Source organism: Mastomys coucha, unplaced genomic scaffold, assembly GCF_008632895.1.
Source record: "Mastomys coucha isolate ucsf_1 unplaced genomic scaffold, UCSF_Mcou_1 pScaffold22, whole genome shotgun sequence".
Lineage (NCBI taxonomy): Eukaryota > Metazoa > Chordata > Mammalia > Rodentia > Muridae > Mastomys > Mastomys coucha.
This window is the reverse complement of record NW_022196905.1, coordinates 38499724-38518509: the sequence shown is the minus strand read 5'-3', so window position 1 is coordinate 38518509 and position 18786 is coordinate 38499724. Positions and strand designations below refer to the sequence as shown.

General features: G+C 39.4%; 1 protein-coding gene and 1 long non-coding RNA gene across 12 annotated transcripts in view; one reads left to right on the top strand and one right to left on the bottom strand.

Annotated features, from left to right (window-relative positions):
- Nucleotides 1-18786, top strand: part of Ldb2 (LIM domain binding 2) — a 330981-nt gene that overhangs the window by 255488 nt on the left and 56707 nt on the right. For all 11 annotated transcript variants that reach the window (XM_031342158.1, XM_031342156.1, XM_031342157.1 and 8 more), the window contains exons 3-5: nt 6515-6687; nt 13092-13214; nt 15830-15913. In XM_031342158.1, coding sequence (XP_031198018.1) covers nt 6515-6687; nt 13092-13214; nt 15830-15913 — 380 coding nt within the window. The remainder of the gene's footprint in view (nt 1-6514; nt 6688-13091; nt 13215-15829; nt 15914-18786) is intronic.
- LOC116070710 overlaps nt 10678-18786 on the bottom strand; it is a 10817-nt gene continuing 2708 nt past the window's right edge. Inside the window, exons 2-3 of the long non-coding RNA XR_004110532.1 lie at nt 17641-17759; nt 10678-11010 (exon numbers count right to left, since the gene is read on the bottom strand). This is a non-coding gene — a long non-coding RNA (uncharacterized LOC116070710). The remainder of the gene's footprint in view (nt 11011-17640; nt 17760-18786) is intronic.

Sequence of the window (18786 nt, the reverse complement as noted above, 5' to 3'; positions counted from 1 at the left end):
AATCCATCAGGTACATTTGATCCAAACTCATGTCTATTTATGGTCCATTGTTACTGCTGAACCCTAGACTTGGACCTCTCTGGTCACAGATCTTCACATGATCTTTGTCAATGAAGCCTTAGCCTACGCTACTTGCTACCCCCTTAACCTCTATCTGAATATTTTTAGAACAAATGTCTCACCTATAGCAGGCATTTAGTAAACACAGATGAAATGAATGAATCTTTGGAAAAGCAAGCTATAGCCTTAGAGAGAAGATATTGAAATCAAATTGCTTTGGTAGAGAAAATAAATCAAAGCCATGTGAGAATAACTATGACAGCCATAGAGTCGGTGTATCTTGCTTTCCCCCCCTCTCAAAAACGAGGGAATATGGCTTGAAACATACCACCTCTGTCAGTCTTCTGTTTTAGCTCCATTGTTTTGACTATTTATAATGGTTATTTTCTGAGTGTGAAATTATCAGTTTTGTTTTGATCACTCCTGGAAACACTATCATTTACGTGTTAGCATAATACATTCATTGGATTTATGAATACAAATGAGTCTACAATCTAATGAATCTGCACTTATTACCTAATATTATCACTGTACTGCATGAGAAATTCCATATGCATTTGTGAAACACGGCAGCTGGAGCAGACTGGCCCTAATGACCAAAGCTTAGATACCAATTTACTCATTGACATGTTCAGAAAAACTATAAATATCATTAAATAATCAATCCTTTTAATATAATTAGTGTTGCCTCCATGGAAACATGGATGTGTAGCTGTACAATTTTCACTTTGTTGCCGGAAAATCATTGGCTAACTGACTCCAAAATGTTATGTCATCCTGGCACACACTGTTACCTCCTGGCCTACTTCTCACTCCCCATTTTTATCAGATTTCAATCTTTCAGTTTTTAGAATTGAATTGTCTTTGTAAAATAAGAAATTAACAGCATTCAAATTAGTAACAAAATGGTCCCCAAATCAAAAGTCCTACCATCGAACAACAGTTCCTTTATGGATTTAAACAACTCCAGAGCAAATTGTAGTTTTACCACGGGACCTAGCAAAGCTGAGTTACAGATAGCAGACTTTGAATGAGCTGAGGATTGAAAGAGAAAGTAATGCTCAACATTCACTTTTCTAAAACTATTTGCATGCACTATTTCATCACAACCTCAAAAGGATTTTATTTAGTATTTTAACTTTGTATTTTGATTACCAGTTTGAGTACTTTTCCATGTGATTATTTCTGTGTATGATTTTTCTCTTGTGAATTACCTATAAACTTCAATAATAGTTTCATAATACATAGAATAGGGGAGAGAGAGAGAGAGAGAGAGAGAGAGAGAGAGAGAGAGAGAGAGAGAGAGAGAGAATTGAAGGAAGGAATCGAGTGTTTTAGATAGCAGGACTCCTGCTTTGGGAAGAATACATTAATAGCTTTTGTTGTCTCATTGAATTCTGTACTGTTTTGTTTGAAGGATGTATGTGCCTCTGTGGACCCATGCTCAGGGAGGCTAGAAATCAACTTTGGATTTTGTTTCCCAGGACAACATGTGTTTACATTGTGTTCTGAGAGTGTGTCTCTCACTAGAAGCAAGTAGTCACCAATATAGGTTGGCTGCTTAGGAAGCCCCCCAGGAGTTCTCCCATCTCTGCCTCTCAGCATACCTCACATCTTTTCTTGTGCATTCTAGAAATCATATCCAGATCCTTGTGCTTGCACTTTAACCACTTGACTAATGGGTCTACTGCCCTAGCCCATACCATTTGAATTCTAAATGTGTCCATTAATATTCCAAGTATGCTCTAGGAATCCTACTATCTACAAGTAACCTTGACTGGGTAGACTGGATCCTGCTTACATGCATTTGCCAGCTTCCACAGGGAGAACTCTCTGTGGAAGTTGGCATCAGCGATAACAAGGTGGAAAGCAGTGGAAACTTTATAAGGAACCTGAGTCCAGGTCTCAACATCTAAAACATGCTTAGCTCTTCTCAGACTAAATATATTTACCACATGGATTATTTGACCATTCCTTGTAAACATTTCAGGCCATGAATAATTTAATATGTGATTTTCTTTTTCTCTCTCAAGAACATATACATAAATAAAATATGTAGTATATTTCAATTATCTAATGTAACAGAAAATCTCCCTGTGTTCCTGATTCTCTCCCCATCAATGCGTCCTAACTTTTATCTAAATTTGTTAGGGAAACAGAAGGCTTTTTATTATATTCTGTAATCTTAATCTCACTCAAAGAATATTTAGAACCTCTCAGTGGGACTAATGTAGATTTATGCATATCAATATTTAAATTATTTTCATTCCAGGAATTAAAGCATAGATGTAAAGGGTAAGTTTAGCATATGCATGTGAAGCTAAGTAGATTCAGAGCTGGTGTGGCTGAGGAGTTAGATCACTGAAGCGCTCAATGTGCCCAGATCTTCAAAGTATTTTGTTAGATTGTGCTGTGTGGTTCATGGTTTAATACAATAAAAGAATATGCTAATCTCTCTGTTTCTGCTGTATAAAACTGTGTATTGGACTCAAGATTCAGAAGAAATAGTTGAACAATTCCAAATCACAAATCCAAGTTTAAATTTGAATTATTGCACTGTGTATGGACATTTAGATATTTGTTAACTCTCCTAACAGAAAGGTCTGATAGATCTGATGAAGGTCTGTGTTTGGAGCTCTGCATCTGCTCCAAGCTCAGAGAATGCTCACAGAGCAAATAAATGGCTGTGCAGTGGGCTGGTGGTGAACATGTAGATTTGGTTCTGGTAAACTTCTCAATCACTGCATGCTTTATTGATTTATTTATTTATTAGAAAGAAAGTCACATGCTCTGTAGCCCATCCTGGCCTCAAATTCATGGTACATTTCCTTCCCTATTTTCCTCAGTGTTGGGATTATAAGCATGAGCATGTAGCTCTACACACAACTTATATACTGCACTCTGTGGGGGGGGGGGGCGGTGTTACAGTCACTGTCTCCTTTACAGAATATAAGCTCTTGTCTAGTATCTTCTTTATGGTAAGCAGAATAACAGCCCTCCAAAGATATCTAAATCTTAATTTATTGTAGCTATAAATATTCCTTCACATGGCCAAAACATCATTCCTGATCTGGCTAATAAGGACTTTGGGGTGGGGAGATTATCATGGATTGTTTGTGTGGGTCCAGTGCAATGGCTTGAGAACAAACATAAACCATGGAAGCAAGAAAAAAAGAAAGAGAAGAAGCCTTCCTTACAAAGACCCCACCTGCTGCTGCTAGGTTTATGGATGAGGAAATAATCATAAACAAAGGATGTAGGCAGCCTCTAGATGCTGAGAAAGACAAAGCAAGAAAACAGCTTCCCCAGAGCCTCCTGAAGGGAAGCCACAGCTGCTGACCCTGTTTCATTAGCTGAGCAAGACCTGTGTTTGACTGTTGAAAGTCTATGGTAATAATATGTTTGTGGGGTTTTAAGCTACTGCATTTGTGGTGATTTGTTACAGCAGCAGTGGGAAACTAATACAGCCTCTGACATCCCTTTTAATCTCCTGCAGCTTTGCACAGTGTGTGTGCAAATAGAGACTCGGTTAGCTCTCATCATTGATCCTCTCCATCACTTTTCTTCACAACACATCCTTTATGCTACCATCTCCATGATGGAATGGGACATGTGAACCAAGTTTATTCTATTTGCAAACAACTGAGGCGTAACGTGAACTATCCTGAGACAAAATGGAGAGGAGGAGGAAAATGAAGGAAGATGGAGGGAAAAAAAACAAGAAAGGAGGGAGAGGATCGTGGGGGTACAAACTGACCTTCAGTGGAGTGACATTGGCCTCCTCCCAGCCTAGAGAAGGCTCCAGTCAGTTCACTGACACTGCGCTGTTTGCCTTCTCATTGTGTGCAGGCTTCTAAATGCCCATGATTTATCAGACTTAGTGGGAGAGCTGCGTGTTTATTCGGGAAACGATTTTGAAATTCTACTAGTTTCTTTTCATTCATCATTTCTTCAGGGATACAGTTTGTAGGGAAAAATCTCATTTCTGTTTCCCATGACAGACATCTTAACTTAGTTCTGAGATGGTCCCATTCCTGAAAATAGTGTTGGGTGTTGGCCAGAGATCTCTCTTCTTCAGGCTACCTCTCTACATTCCTTGGCTGGGTGCCTCACAGTAGGATAACCTTAGAATAGCTAGGCATAGTTCCCAAGCATAGGGTAGAACCTTCTAGTTCTTCCCAAAGTGACACTTGGTAGCTATGTTGTGTTCTATTAACTGAAGCAGAGTATAAGAACCAGAGTAGACAATGGAGGAGAGACAATGCATAAACCATCATGACCAGCACTGCCAAGGTTCACCAGGCCCACCCAAGTCGCAGCCTCCAGGCGAAGAAAGGGATCATGTGCCTATTGGGTCAAGTCAGAGCTGGGAAGCATAGAACACAAGGGAAGTGTGCCTGACAGCACATGCTAGTCTCTAGACTCCTCCCACAGCATTAGAAACTATTCAATACACAGGGCCATATTCCATTCTAAGTATGTTTCCTGTGTGACTTGGGCTTTGTCTGGAATTGAAGACGTCATTACAATTTTAGGATTAAAGTTAAAGAAATGCAAACTTTTTCAATTTATTTATTTTTCTTAGACTGTGAATAAAACTATGGTAATATATAGCCAAGTGCACTATAGAGCAATTAAACTGCATGTGATTTGTAGAGAATAAACTGCAATGTGATGAATCCAGTGGCAATTATTTGCCGTAACCTTTTTAATGTGACAATTCCTTGGATGTTATAGTGAAATATTTCACCCTTCAACTTCATTTTTATGCTGTGTATTTATTCTTAATAGTACAGATTCCAAATTGTCAAAATACTTGAGCTGATTTATGGTAATTAGCTTTAAGTTAGAACATTTGAAGTACATTCAATTAATTTTATCTGTCTGGCGAAGTACAATAAGGTCTCCAGCACTGTAAAGTTTTCTTTGTAATATTAGCTATGCATTTGCTGGGGGGATGTGCTGGATGCAAATTACCCTCATTTGAATTTGATATTCAGAGAAGGAGCATGCAATATTTGGGATTAGGCAGCATTTAGGAAATGTATACATAAGGATTATTTGGGATAGCCTCACCCAGATCCCTGACTGCTCATCACACACTTGTTGATTAATCTTACCTGCAGGAAATAGGAAGCAATAACAACAGCATAAATTAGTCAAAGGCTCGTCATCTGGATGTGGATTCCTTAAGGGCCCTGTCGGAACAGCTGGGCAGGAGAGTCTCTTTATACTTATTATCCCAAGCCTGTGTATGAAAGAGCTATAGATCCATATGGGATGAATTAACAGTGATGCTATTAAAATGAAATGAAATATTCTAAACTTTTGTGAAATGGTGTGTGATCTTTACTAGCTAAAGCTTTCATTGTAGTTTATCCTAAATATTATTTTTCTCTTTGGGGGGATATTAAATCATGGATGTGAGAGATTTATTTAAAACAAACAAACAAACAAACAAAGACCCCTTGGATTGCTTCAGAGTGATTTTAGAACTTTGCCTTCAAATCTGTACATAAGCAGAATTCCTGATATTATGAGTTGGGATTTCCCCTGCTAGAGGATTTCAAATCACTACTGAAATGAAGGCTGGTCCTGAGTTGGGGGGCATCATATATCGGAAAACTCAGCTCAAACTCAAATGGAATGGAGAAGACCAATTTAGAGCAAGCAGAGGGTGTCAGGTTCTCTTAACTAGGCTCTTTAGTGATGTGTGCTTATCTAGCTCAAAAGCAGATAGAAAACTCAGAATCTACATGGTTATGATGCCTGAATAGAATGGGGTTACTTATCAGAGAGTCACATTCCTCAGAGCAGTCTGAGACACAGTAATAGAAAAGGCAGGGTTCATCGATATATGCATATGTGAGTTGAAGACAATTGACAAGTGACTTTGAAAACTTCATACTAACCTTTTTTATGGTCTACTTTTTTGGGTCTTAATTAGTTATTTCCTGTTTTTTTTTTTTTTTTTGAAGATGCAGGGAGAAAATGCCAACATATTTCACAATCTAAAAGGCATCATGATATTAAAATTTATACTCTTGCTACTTATAAAGGCAAACCACATAGTTGGGTAATTAAGATGAAAATAGCAAATTGAACAAGTCATACAGGTTGGCTGGCTTTTGTTTTTCATAAAATATGTTCACTCAAAAATGTATATGAAGCTCCAAGAGTAAGTGTACTCTCTCCATTATTTTCCAACTATTAAATCTTATTTTATTGGTTTCCATGGACATAATGCTTGATGAGATGGTGCTCCCATTTTTCCCAAATAGTTAGGGATATAGTTTATTATTTTCAACCCAGATGGGTCATGGCTGTTTAGAAAGTGAAATGGCCTCCTGGCATGGTTTCTAGAGATGACAGGGTCCAGCTGGCCACAGTGTGTGTTTGTGGTATTTGTTGGATATGTGTGTTCATGGCTTGCTTCTCTGTGTTTCTTTCACAGCTATCGGCAGGACCCTCATCCCCCGTTATTTTAGCACCGTATTTGAAGGAGGGGTGACAGACCTGTACTACATCCTCAAACACTCAAAGGAGTCATACCACAACTCATCCATCACAGTAGACTGCGACCAGTGTGCCATGGTCACACAGCATGGGAAACCCATGTTTACCAAGGTATGGACTAGGCTCGAGTACAGCCACATCCTTAAGATGAGTTCAGCTGCTTCTGCAGTCCAGCCGCTAACATAGAGCCTTTGTTTATTATGCAAACAAGTCTTTGAGAGCTGAAAGAATACTTTCCTATTGTACAAACAGTATTTGTGCTTCATCGTTTTGAAAATCTTAAGAAAGTTCCAATGTGAACAAACAAGGGAGACAGTTCAGTAATTACACCTTAATTATTATCTGGAAGGCACCTGAAATTGAAAGGCATGAAGGGGCTAGGAAATCTAAAGATTAAATGTTGCTCCCTCGTGGTATCAGAGATTCTAGGATTGCAGTTTGTCAGCCAAGAACTCAGCAAATGGGCGCAGCAGAGATGGAAGCTGGTCATAAAACTAACAGGCAAAAAAGATGGGGAGGTACAAACAACACAGTATTTGAGTCCCAGTTCACAGCCCATGGAAGATCTGTAATGTAAATCAGAGAAGGCAGAAACTCAACATTGTCTGCTACATATTTTCAACCTGTTACTTCAGTCATGGATAGAAAACCAGCATGTGCAATAGCCTGCTCGCTGAGGACCACTCCTTAGTAGGGACATGTGATCCCTGTATGTCCCCTTACAGGTAGAAAAAAATAGTACTAACCAAATAGTCAAATGAATATAGCAAATGAAGTTTGTTATTTATTTGTTTTTGATATCCTGAGGATCAAACTCAGGGCCTTGTATATGCTAAATGCACGCTCTACCCGTGAGTTGACCCTTCACCCCTACAGAAATTTGTTTTAATGAGTACTTATTCATGTAACATTGAGTAAAATCCGGCATGAATCTTTTTTTGCGATATTGGTGATAACAGCTGCCTCTTTTAGAAGAAAACACAAATGACAGCCCTTTCTAGTTAAAGGGTATTGGATTATCAGGGTTAATTACCAAAAATCATACTGTAAAATTTGAGATGTGTTGCTTGTGTAATTTTGCTTCAAGAATAATAATTCAGTGTTTCATGTTACTATCATTGACCACATTAGTATACATCAGTCTTTCATAGTGCCCGTGATGGTTTATGAAGCCCAAATCATGGAACATGGATATGTAATACAAGGAAAGCCGTTATTGACAACAGACATTTTTAATGTGGCAGGGGCTAGGGGTTTTCTCTGCCTAATTGTTAAACAGAGTGGAAAGGACTCTCAAAAAACTGCTTTGTAAGAATGCTGAAGTCCATGCTAGGAAGAGAATTTTGATTATGGAAAGATATGTCCTATGGGATAAAGGCTTAATTTACCCATGACTTGCTTCATTCTGAAGATAGAGGGCATTTTCATAATCATGCAGATAAGATGCACACATACCCCCTTCCCTTTCATGGTTACAAAGTCTCAGTAGTACAGGAAAAACCTCTCTCTCTCTCTCTCTCTCTCTCTCTCTCTCTCTCTCTTTCTCTCTCAGATGTCTCAGATGTTAATTCTTTTAGCTGATTCAAATGAAATATACCACCTCCTTATGCTTTCAGAGAAACAAAGCATTTTAATGAAATAAAACGTTTCCATCATTCAGAAACTATGCTCAATGTCTGCAGCCATTGAAAATTTTCAGAAGCATTTTGTGTCAGCGTTTTTATATATTTAGTCAGTATCTTTCTTTCTCGGGTCATGTCCAGACTCACAAGAGACCACAGTGAGTTGCTCTGAGGGGACATGATGGGATATTGTTGCCTTGCATCAGACCCCACCCCACCTCACTTCCCCGAGGAATCCACAAGGCATGAAGTGCTATTCCCATCTTAGTGAAGACACCGACGTTTGCTTCTTGGCTGCGTTTTTTTCTAGAATGTTCCCTCTGTTCCCCAGTGTGTTGTTTGTTTGTTTGTTTGTTGTTTGCTTATTATGTGGGTCTGTTTTGGTTTTCTTTCTTTCTTTCCAGGAAAACAAGGCAATCACTAGAAAGAGCTGAACACAGCTCCCTTGGCCCTGAGAGCATCAATTATTTGGACCACCTATGTCATTCTGCTCCAGGGCAGGATGGACTATTTGGCTATTCCTGTAATAAATATTTCAATACTCTGATGAAAACTATCTCTTTCTAGGACATGTAGTTTCATTATAGAGACTTAATCCAGATGCTAATTATGCACATTTATTTTTAGGAAATTTGATAGGTTTCAAAGGATTCATTTTTCTTCTCTCTCTCTCCCTCTGTCTGTCCCTCCCTTCCTCCACCCTTGATGTTCACTATACTACTCTAATTTCCTTCTGTTCTTATGTTAATTAAGAATAACTTAGCTTCATGTAATAAAACACTTTGTCTAATTTAAACAAACAATAAGCTTCTTGGTTCCACAGAGAAACAATTGTAAAACCTGTGCTGACACTGTGGTCCTACTCCAGGAATTTTTTAGCACAGTATGTGTCTGCAGCTTACATTGTTCTAATTCAAACAATCACTAAACTGTTCTCCCCAAATAGCGTTTGACCCAATGGCTCTGAGTTGCTTTTATGAAAATTTGGTCAACTAGCAAATCGGAAATCAGCCACACTCCTAATCAACAGAGATATTAAATATCCCTCAGGGGTACAGTGAGCATTTTGCAATTTCCTGATACCAGGAACATTATAGATTAAGGATAAATATGTAATTAGAATTTTTAAATGCACATAATAAAGCCTTTCTTTTATGTTTTCAATTTCAAATCAAATAGAAAAACAAGGCTTAATAATCAGAAGAGCATGCCGGGAACCTTTCAGAGTCAAAGACCCTTGAGTTATATTCAAGGATGTGAACACCTGAACACTGGAAAGTTCTGAGAGAGCCACTGTAAATGTAAATTCTGGGGTTTTGCAAATTAAAGCAATAGTTACAGCTACTGCTGGAAACCTTCATCACTTCTGCAAACATTGCTTTATGGATTGTTTTCTCTTCTCAATTATTTATCATGAAATTATTTACTACTGAGACAAATATAGCCTGAAAGCACATTAACTAAGTGTCCTCTAAGTGAACACTTCTCACTTGATTTTTTGACAATTATTTCTCATTCTGACCCTGTGTATCACTTTACAATCTATAATTTCTTATGTTGAAGATCATATCCCGCTACTTAATTAAAGATCAGATCCACCCAATATACATTTACATATGTGATATCTCTAGGTAAAATTCAGAGAGCTTTTTTCAGATAGTATTCTAAATTCTCTACTAGACTCACACTGTTGTTCATATATAAAGATACAAAACTAAATATTCCCTCCTATTAAAAAATACACACAATGTTCTAGACGAGCTGTTGAATCATACGACAGCGTGGTCAATATTACTTCATTAGTTAGAGACAGAGAAGGGTTAAAAAGCTACCGGGTAGTTTGAGAAATGTTCTTTTTTACTTTTCTTATTCCTGGCCTAGTCTCAAGCTAGCACGTGATCAGCTGAATGCCTGCCAGCCTCTTTCTTGTTGATCCTCCGGAGACCATCTGTGCTGGGGGCATTGATTAGAGTGTGTCTGCTGGGATTACATCTTTTCTGTTGCCATGCCAACTAATCAGCTGATTTTGGTTACCACAGAAACAAAATGTCAGAGCTCACAGTACGGTAACATGAATTCAGCACAACAGAAAATGTTTTCTTAATTGGGGACCCTTTTTGATTTTTGGATTCCAACAGAAAAAAGCAGGATATTATTTCCTTTTAAAGATCAACTTATATAAAAGCTGCATTAACTGTATTGATTAATAAGAATGTACAGAAATTTTTTGAAGTGAGGAAACATTGTTTTTACTTTATTAACTATGTTTATTTTTTATATTTCCTAACAAAGGAGACATGCACTCTCCCATATGTACCTCTGTTATGGTTTGTGGTAGTTGCATAGAAAACAAACCACAAAGCTTTTGGTTTCATTTAGCTTCCATTAGAGGAGGGGAGTCTCCCTGAGTCTCGGGATAATGTTATATGCATAATCATTTGAGAAAGGGAAAAAGCACCAATCAGAATTCTCTTGCATCTTTCATTTTTGGATATCACTTAATTTACTTTATAAAAGAAACTGGGAAACAGATTCTAAGAATTCCCACTTTACACATAGTATGCCCTGGATACAGTAAACCCGTTTGACTACAAAGGGAGCCCATGAGTTGTGGCAGTTTTCCATTTTGTTGGTCTGAGACAGTTTGTCTGCAAGAGAGGCCCCAGCTAGTTTGCTATGGCAGAGTGAAAGAAGGAAGCACTTGACCTTGGCCCTGCAGATACTTCAACCAGGAGTACATCAGAAGGATTTCACACTTTCTTTCTTGTCATGAAACTTGGATCTAGTAGCAGCAGACTTTTCTACCCTGATCCTATGGTTTACAGACAGAAAACAAATAGATTAAATGATAACAACAACAATAATAGCAATAAATGACCCTGATATTTAACCAGGCTAATATATTTGTTTATCTAATAAGCCCATCTTTTAAAAAAGAAAAGAAACCATTATAGCCTATGAGTGTGTCTTTCCCATTAATAGTTTACCCATGGCCTCCCTTCTGTGAAAGCTGTCACTGCAGGTGACTTGTATGAAATCAATATCCTGAGGTAGGGGTAGGGAGTTGGTTTAATCTGCATGATACTTATTTGAGAACCTTGGTAAATTAATTCCAGTGCTCAAGATGTGTTTGGAAGAATGGTTTGGGGACATTGGCGACATCTTCCTTTCTCCTCACTAACACTCTGATGCTAAGATGCCAGAAACCATGCTCAGCAGACAACCCCCTCGGAGTTTTAGGGCATGGTGCCCACATGTCCGAACTTACTCAGATGTTCTGCTAATTGGATCTGAGGTTGAGGTCTTCACCCAGATTATCAATAATTATCTCATTATGTCCAACAGATCTTTGATAAAATGAAGATGACAAGTGCATCTTTCTTCAGCAGAGCCCTATTAAGCCTTCTATATTGATTCTTCCCCCACAATTTCTGAAATATCCCATCAGAGGACATGGATAGCCCCTAACCACTGCCTCTGACAGACAGTTAGAACTTCCTAAATGGCAGGGGTTTGCATTATCCCAAGAGGAGAATCATTAGGCACATCTCATGAAAACGATATAAACTGTTGACTACCATCTTCCTGGACTATATAGCTTTACAGATTAATTTTTACACATTCTTTCAGAAGTTCGCATATTTGTGTTAACTAGGAAATCTTTCTCCCAGAAAGTCTGAGCAAAAACTCAGCATGGTAAAAAGGAGAAAATGGATGAAGTCTGAACCCTCAAGCCCCAGTCACTCCCCAGAGACACGTCCTGTGATCTGCATCACAGCATATACATCATGGTGACCTCAACTGGGTTCTCTCTGCTCTTAGGTTCTGTTTATTTCATATGCTAAGCTATATCTTCCTACTGTTCTGCTTGGGACAGACACACTAGCCAGCATTCTCTATGTAGAATATACTTGATGGTGCAGGGGCATACTTGTTTCCTCTCAAGTTCCAGAATAAGTAAAAAGTAAGGTCAGAAGTCAAACCTTGTATCCTCTGTTTACAAAGCCCCCAAGTACTCTTGGACTGCTTCCTCAAAGCAAATATAAGTTTATTAACTAGTTGCAACTGCTGATGTCATTCCCCACTCACTGTCTTTTAGCTGAAAAAAGGACAAGGATATGATGTGTTGCCCTGCATTATTTTCTTCCCTTTCAAAGTCATTGATAGTGAAAAGAGTGGTATATAGAGCTGGATCAATATTCTAAATATAATACAAATATTAAAACTTAAAAATACCTTTGTCAGTGATTGTAAGGGAAGAGAGACTCTGATATATCATATATGTTCTTAGGTAGGTGAAGGACTACCCAACCTTTTATGTAATCTAAACAAAACCTGCCACTGATGATGATGTGATTGGTATAGTTCCTACACAACCCACTCTTTTCCCCTGCATCAATGATTCCATTGGGTTAAACCATGCCCTCTTTGGAGTTCCTCTTTGTAAATGAAGATGTACTCTTAATGGGTACTGTTGTAGAAAAATTCATTGTAAGTTAAGGCAGCCAAGGATACAGAGTGTGGCTGTTATACACATGAGAGGAGGGTCATAAAAATAAAAAAGGCAGTGAGACAGCCAAACTGTACTAGTTGCTCTTGAACTAATGTCCCTGCAAGATGGGTTCGACTCCCTGTCTCCACATAAAAAATCAGAACCATGTAAAATTTCATAGGTAATAGAGTAACTGGTACTTGGAACTAGCAAGCTACTTGGCAGTCTTCTCAACCCATGGACTCTAGAGCTGATACTTGTCCTTGTCCCTATGTACCATGGGGATACTGCCCAAGGGACTCAAAGGACACTGCTCTGTGTAGTTGATACAAGTTGCAAACTATTGCTTATATGAGCTATGTAGCAAATTAGCAAATGAGTGTGTTGTTTGTCACTCCCAGGTATGCACAGAAGGCAGGCTGATCTTGGAGTTCACGTTTGATGACCTCATGAGAATAAAAACGTGGCACTTTACCATTAGACAGTACAGGGAGCTGGTGCCCAGAAGCATCCTAGCCATGCACGTAAGTAATGTCGTTTCTACTTTATCTCCTCTCTTCTTATACTCACTGCATCTCACTCAGCGAGGAAACCCAGCTCTGTCTGAAGAAAGCCCCACTATTTACCACACCACAGACAATCAGTTCTAAGTATTGAATCTTTCTCTCAACCATTTGAACGCACAACCTCTTTTTACCACTTCCTTTGTTTCCAAGCTTTTAAGATTTTTTTCATATGTTAGTGGAGTTCCCTTAATGAATGTTTTCTACTTTCTTCAGTTGCATCAACTCAGTATCAGATACTTTTCTACCCAGGTGTATGCACCTGTTACAGGTAGTGAGAAGTGGGAACACTTTCCAATTCTGATTGAAACCATGTAGCTAGAAGTGAGGATCTGTACTCTGGAGCTGTTGGTCCTTCCTAATCATAATGTTTGACTAGCATGGGGTTAGGGAATGGGAAGATGCAACAGAGTCAGACTTCATAAGCCTGATATTTTTTGTTTATGGCCCTGAAAAGTCAAAAGAGAATAAAATAACTACCAATACCATTTACAGAATTTACTAAACCAGGCTTTTGCCTGGAAATTTCATCTGCAACTGTCATTCAAGGACTGACTTACTATCATTCCTATTTCTAAAGAAAAGAAAGAGATGGCCCAAAGTCTTTCAATCCAAATGTGGCAAAGTCAAGGTTGTGACCCACTTGGTTCTGTGTCGCCCAGCCTTCTGACTCCAGCCTGTGCCTCCAGACCTTTGCTCTCACCCTTCTCCTTCTAACCTACTAACCCTATCTCTACCCTTTCTGGTAACCCCAGGCCTTTTGCTGTAGCACACCAATTTCCAATTCTTCTGATTTGCCATGCTTAGAGTCCTTCAGAACCTTCAAAGCCAGTTTCACACCTTCTGCTCTTCTGCAAGAAGTCTGGTGTATTTGTTATTTTTTTTTCTCAAAACACACTGAAAGGCATCAGAAGGCTGTGGGTAAGATCTGAGGCCATACATTGAGAGCTCATTCAATTATATTCCTCTTCATGAGTGGTTTTGAGCAATTGCTATGACATCCCCAGATTTCTAGTCCTTCATCTATATAACAGTGTGGTTGTGTCTTAGTGAACCCACTTCAGAATTAAGACTTAATGACCACAAAAACTACTTAGAATGATACTTGGATCTTACTGGAATGCCTATAGGTGTTGGTGGCCCATTCTCAGCATTGGCTATTGCCCAATTACAATTCAAGCTGCTTGGTTTTTAGCATGGCACTACTTAATGAATCTATATAGGGCCAGATCTTCCCACAGAGGCTTCATGTTTATAAAGACCTTACTTCAAAATTGACTTGAAACTGTGACTTTATGGTTGTTTTCATCCATAGTTGTATCTATGGTTGCAAGTATGAATGATGCTATCACTGAATGAGAAGCACAGATAAGAACATGATTCTAACACATGGCTTCAGGTGCATATATAGCAGATGATGCCCTTGTCAGGCATCAGTGGGAGGAGAGGTCCTCGGTCCTATGAAGGCTTGATAGATATCCCAGTGTAGGGGAATCAAGGGGAGGGAGATGGAAGTGGGTGGGTGGGTGGAGGAACACCCTCCTAGAAGCAGGGAGAGGGGGGATGTGATAAGGGGTTTCTGGGAGGGGGAAACCAGAAAAGGGGATAACATTTAAAATGTAAATAAAGAAAATATCCATTAAAAATTTTAAAAAAGAATATGATTCTATTAGTCATAGTGAGGTGGTCTCGTGAGTACAGACATGGAGACAAGGCTGTATGCCTATATGTCCCTGTGTTTGACACCAACTTGCTAAGAAAGAAGCAGAATGAAGAACTTTGACAATAACTCACTTTCAAATCCAATGTAAAAAGAATATATTTCTTTGGTCTGGGGTCTGCTCAAACATAACATTTGGGGCACTCTGTAGTACTTTATATCCTGTGATACTTTTGGAAATGTAATACCCACACTTTTCATCTCATAGAATAAAAATTATTAAGGACATTGATCTCTAACCTCAGTTTAATGAGGAAGAAAGTTAAAATCGTCTTTCTCCACATACAAAAGTGGAGACTCTAAATATATATGTAATGGATTTTGGCATGTTATATTATTATATCATAAATTTTTATGGTAGCTTCAAGTTTTCAAATGTATCCTACATTCTGGATAGTAAAAATACTACCCCTATCACAGCCGGAAATTTAATCTGCAACTGTCACTCAAAGATTGATATGGAACAGGCCTGGTTTGCCAAATTCAGAGCCCCCCCCCCCAATTTCTCTTGTTCAAACTAGAGTCCCGGCAGAGCTCAGTGGCTTTCTATCTGAAGACACAGGGCCAAGATACTTCCTAGAAAAAGCAACATCCTTTTACCCTGGATTCAACGCACAGCTAGGGCAGTGTGGTTTTCTACTCTTGCAGCATCAGCCTCAAAATCCCCTTGAGTACTAGATGCAAGCAACTTCAAAATGTAAATTAAATTGTCTACAACAACCTGTCCCTCCACAAAAAACAAAAAAATCAACGGTGTCAAGAGTGAGTGTCTCTGCAGCAGCAACAGAACCTAGCACTTTCAGAAGACCATCTCATTGGACTGAAATATGGCATGTCCTCCCCTCTCCCTGTCTAGGCACAAGATCCTCAGGTCCTGGATCAGCTGTCCAAAAATATCACCAGAATGGGTCTCACAAACTTCACCCTCAACTACCTCAGGGTAAGACAGATTAAATGATTTTGTTTGTTGAAATTGAAAAGGAACTTTAGTTGAATTTTCTTTTTTGATTTTGTGTGTGTGTGTGTGTGTGTGTGTGTGTGTGTGTGTGTGTGTGTAGTTTTGTTTGCTTTCTTTTTTAATGTAGCCTAAACCTGAGTTAAATGAAGTATAAGCCAGGCTCCATAACCTAGGACATAACCCCAGCTATTCAGGAGGCTCAGGTAAGAGGAGAGTGTAAGTTCAAAGTTGTGTGGACTACAGAGTAAGCTTAAGGCTGTCCTTTGGAACATAATGAAATCCTATCTCAAATTAAAACAAAAGTCATAGTAAGAGACCCAGGGATATAGCTAAATAGTAGAGTGTTTTCCTCAAATGTAGGCAGCCCTAGATTGAATTCCCAGTTAAACCAAGTATGTGTAACACAGATTTATATACTCCCTCCTCTGTGTGTGGGGAATAGGTGGGTCTGGTGTGTGTTTGTATAGGTGTGTGTCTGTCTATGTGTGTGTTTGTGTGTATGGATATAGGTACAGTAGAAGTTCTGGTTTAGTTAATATAGCATCAAACCTGCACTTAGATAGAGTTGAGTTTGCTCATAGTTGTATGACTCTTGGAGTAAATTACTCAAAAGGGAGCCGTGTCCTTATTCCATGAGTGCTTTGGCTGTTCAGTCTGTAGTTGTGTCCACTTTCTAGTGTGGCATTGTTTGAGTTCACTGCCTCTGTGCTTTCACCCTGGACTCATCTCCTCCTAAGGACATCAGTGTACCACTCAAGGCAGGTAAACAGGGCTATAGGCTTCTGGAGAAATTCAACCTGGTGCTGAAATGCAGACATTTCTAGACCTTATAAATTCTCTATACAACATGATATGGGTTTTTCTGACTTGATATAAATTGCCTTTCTATTTAAATATTAAGTATTTTAGTCAACATCTTCTCTATACAATTACTAAGTGACTTCATATTTCTTCTAATAGACTTACAACGATCACACCAATTTAATACAGAATTCCAACAGCCAAGTCACTGGCATGTCTGGTTTCATTCACAAAACGAGCATTGTACTCCAGAATCCTGAGAAAGTGACAGCCACTTTGCCCCTGATACGCTTGCTCCTCTCTGTGCAGCAATTATACTCACTTGTGTTCTCCCACCACAGAGTTGATACTATAGCTTATCTACCCGCCAGTGCACTCTTGGTCTATGGGTTCTATTTTATAACCACTGTGCTCTGTGTACAAGCCTTGCACCTGCTACAATGAAATAGGTTTTGGCCAGGTTCACTTTTCTATGAAAGTGGAGGCAGTCTTCCAATTCATGCCCCCAGTTCTAGACACTGAAAATACAAAGAAAAAAGTCAACACTGTGACTTAGTGACAACTAGGAAATTCATCCCAAGGAGTGAGACTCACAAGAAGAAGACACTATAGACTGGTAAAGAACATGATGGAAGTTTTCAGAAGAAAACTAAGATACCCCAGGATGAGAAATAATTCAGAAGGTTTCATATGAAAGGTGGTTTCATGAATGGAGTGAGCAAAAAAACAAAATAAAACAAGAAAATCAAAGGAAGAGGTAGGAAGTTTCCACTAAGTGGGAAACAGAATTTTCACCAGATGGAACATATGTGCTATATGCCATCTGAAATATAACAGATTTCATGATCATCATGCTCAATGAGGAGCCAGGAGGGATGAGAGGGTAAATGTGGTGGGTCTTGACTGACCTGTGTGCTAGGAGGGCAGAAATTATTTAGTGATGAGGATGGTCTGGAAGAGTCCTGGTTTTGGGTTGAGAAAAAAGGTCCTCTCCGTAGCCTAGCGACCTTGGAACCAAAACTAGAACCTGCAAGAACCAGAATCAGTTAGGCTTCCCACAACCTCATCCATCACCCTCACAGTTGTAATGGTCCTGAAACACTGTCTGTTCTGAGGATAGCCAAAATCTCCCAAGAAGAATGAGAGTCATGCAAGTGTACTCAGCCTGGGCACCTGGAGCTGTCTTCCCAAACATCAGAACTCTGAATTCAGAACCAGCCTAATTCGGGCTTGGTGGATGGGTAGCTCGGTATAGGGACCAACCAAAGCTCTGTTATGATCCTATGCACAGACCCCACATAGCCGCCTTTCACCACTACATTATCTCTCCTCAGGGACCAAAAGAAGTAAAAGCTATAGGTGTCCCTTTTCTCAGAAAGATGACATTTCACGCCATGTTCTCAGCTAGCCCACATGGGGATTAGGGACTTTGTGACTAAGGCCTTCATGAGATTTTTTGTGATTAACTAAAGCCAAAAGTTCCTTTCACCTCTCCTTGTTATCTGTAAATGGTTAGCCTCCACTGTATAATCGAGCCTACCACATTTGGCAGTCCTATACCTTTAGCCTATGAAGAAGACTCTGAAGGTGGAAGAAATGCTAACCCTCTCTCCTGATTGTGAATAAATTCAGGAATCCCTTCTGAGGGGCACTTTAGGGTGGTGCTGACTATTTGCCAGGTCCTGCACCATACAGCTCCTAAGGTAGAAGTCTGAAAGTCTCACAAAAAACCTGTCCATGGTCACCACCTGTCAGCTCTTTGCTGGCTGATAGCTTCGAGGAGAGAAGCCCGGACAGGCTGGGTCTCTCTCCAGGGCTGAGCAGTATGGTGAGTGTTGGTGACCTAAGAAGAGGCACACTAGGCCTCCTGGGAGTCTTGTCGAAGCAGGAACTCACTTTAATGTGGCAACAATTCGCTTATATAGACAAGGCAAGGAGGTGGGGATAGTATGGGGTGAGATGACGTATGGGGTGGTGTGAGATGACAGGAATATGGGGTGACTTCACAGGGCCTATGAAAATTTTAGATGTCAGCGGTAGCTAGGCAGAGGTGT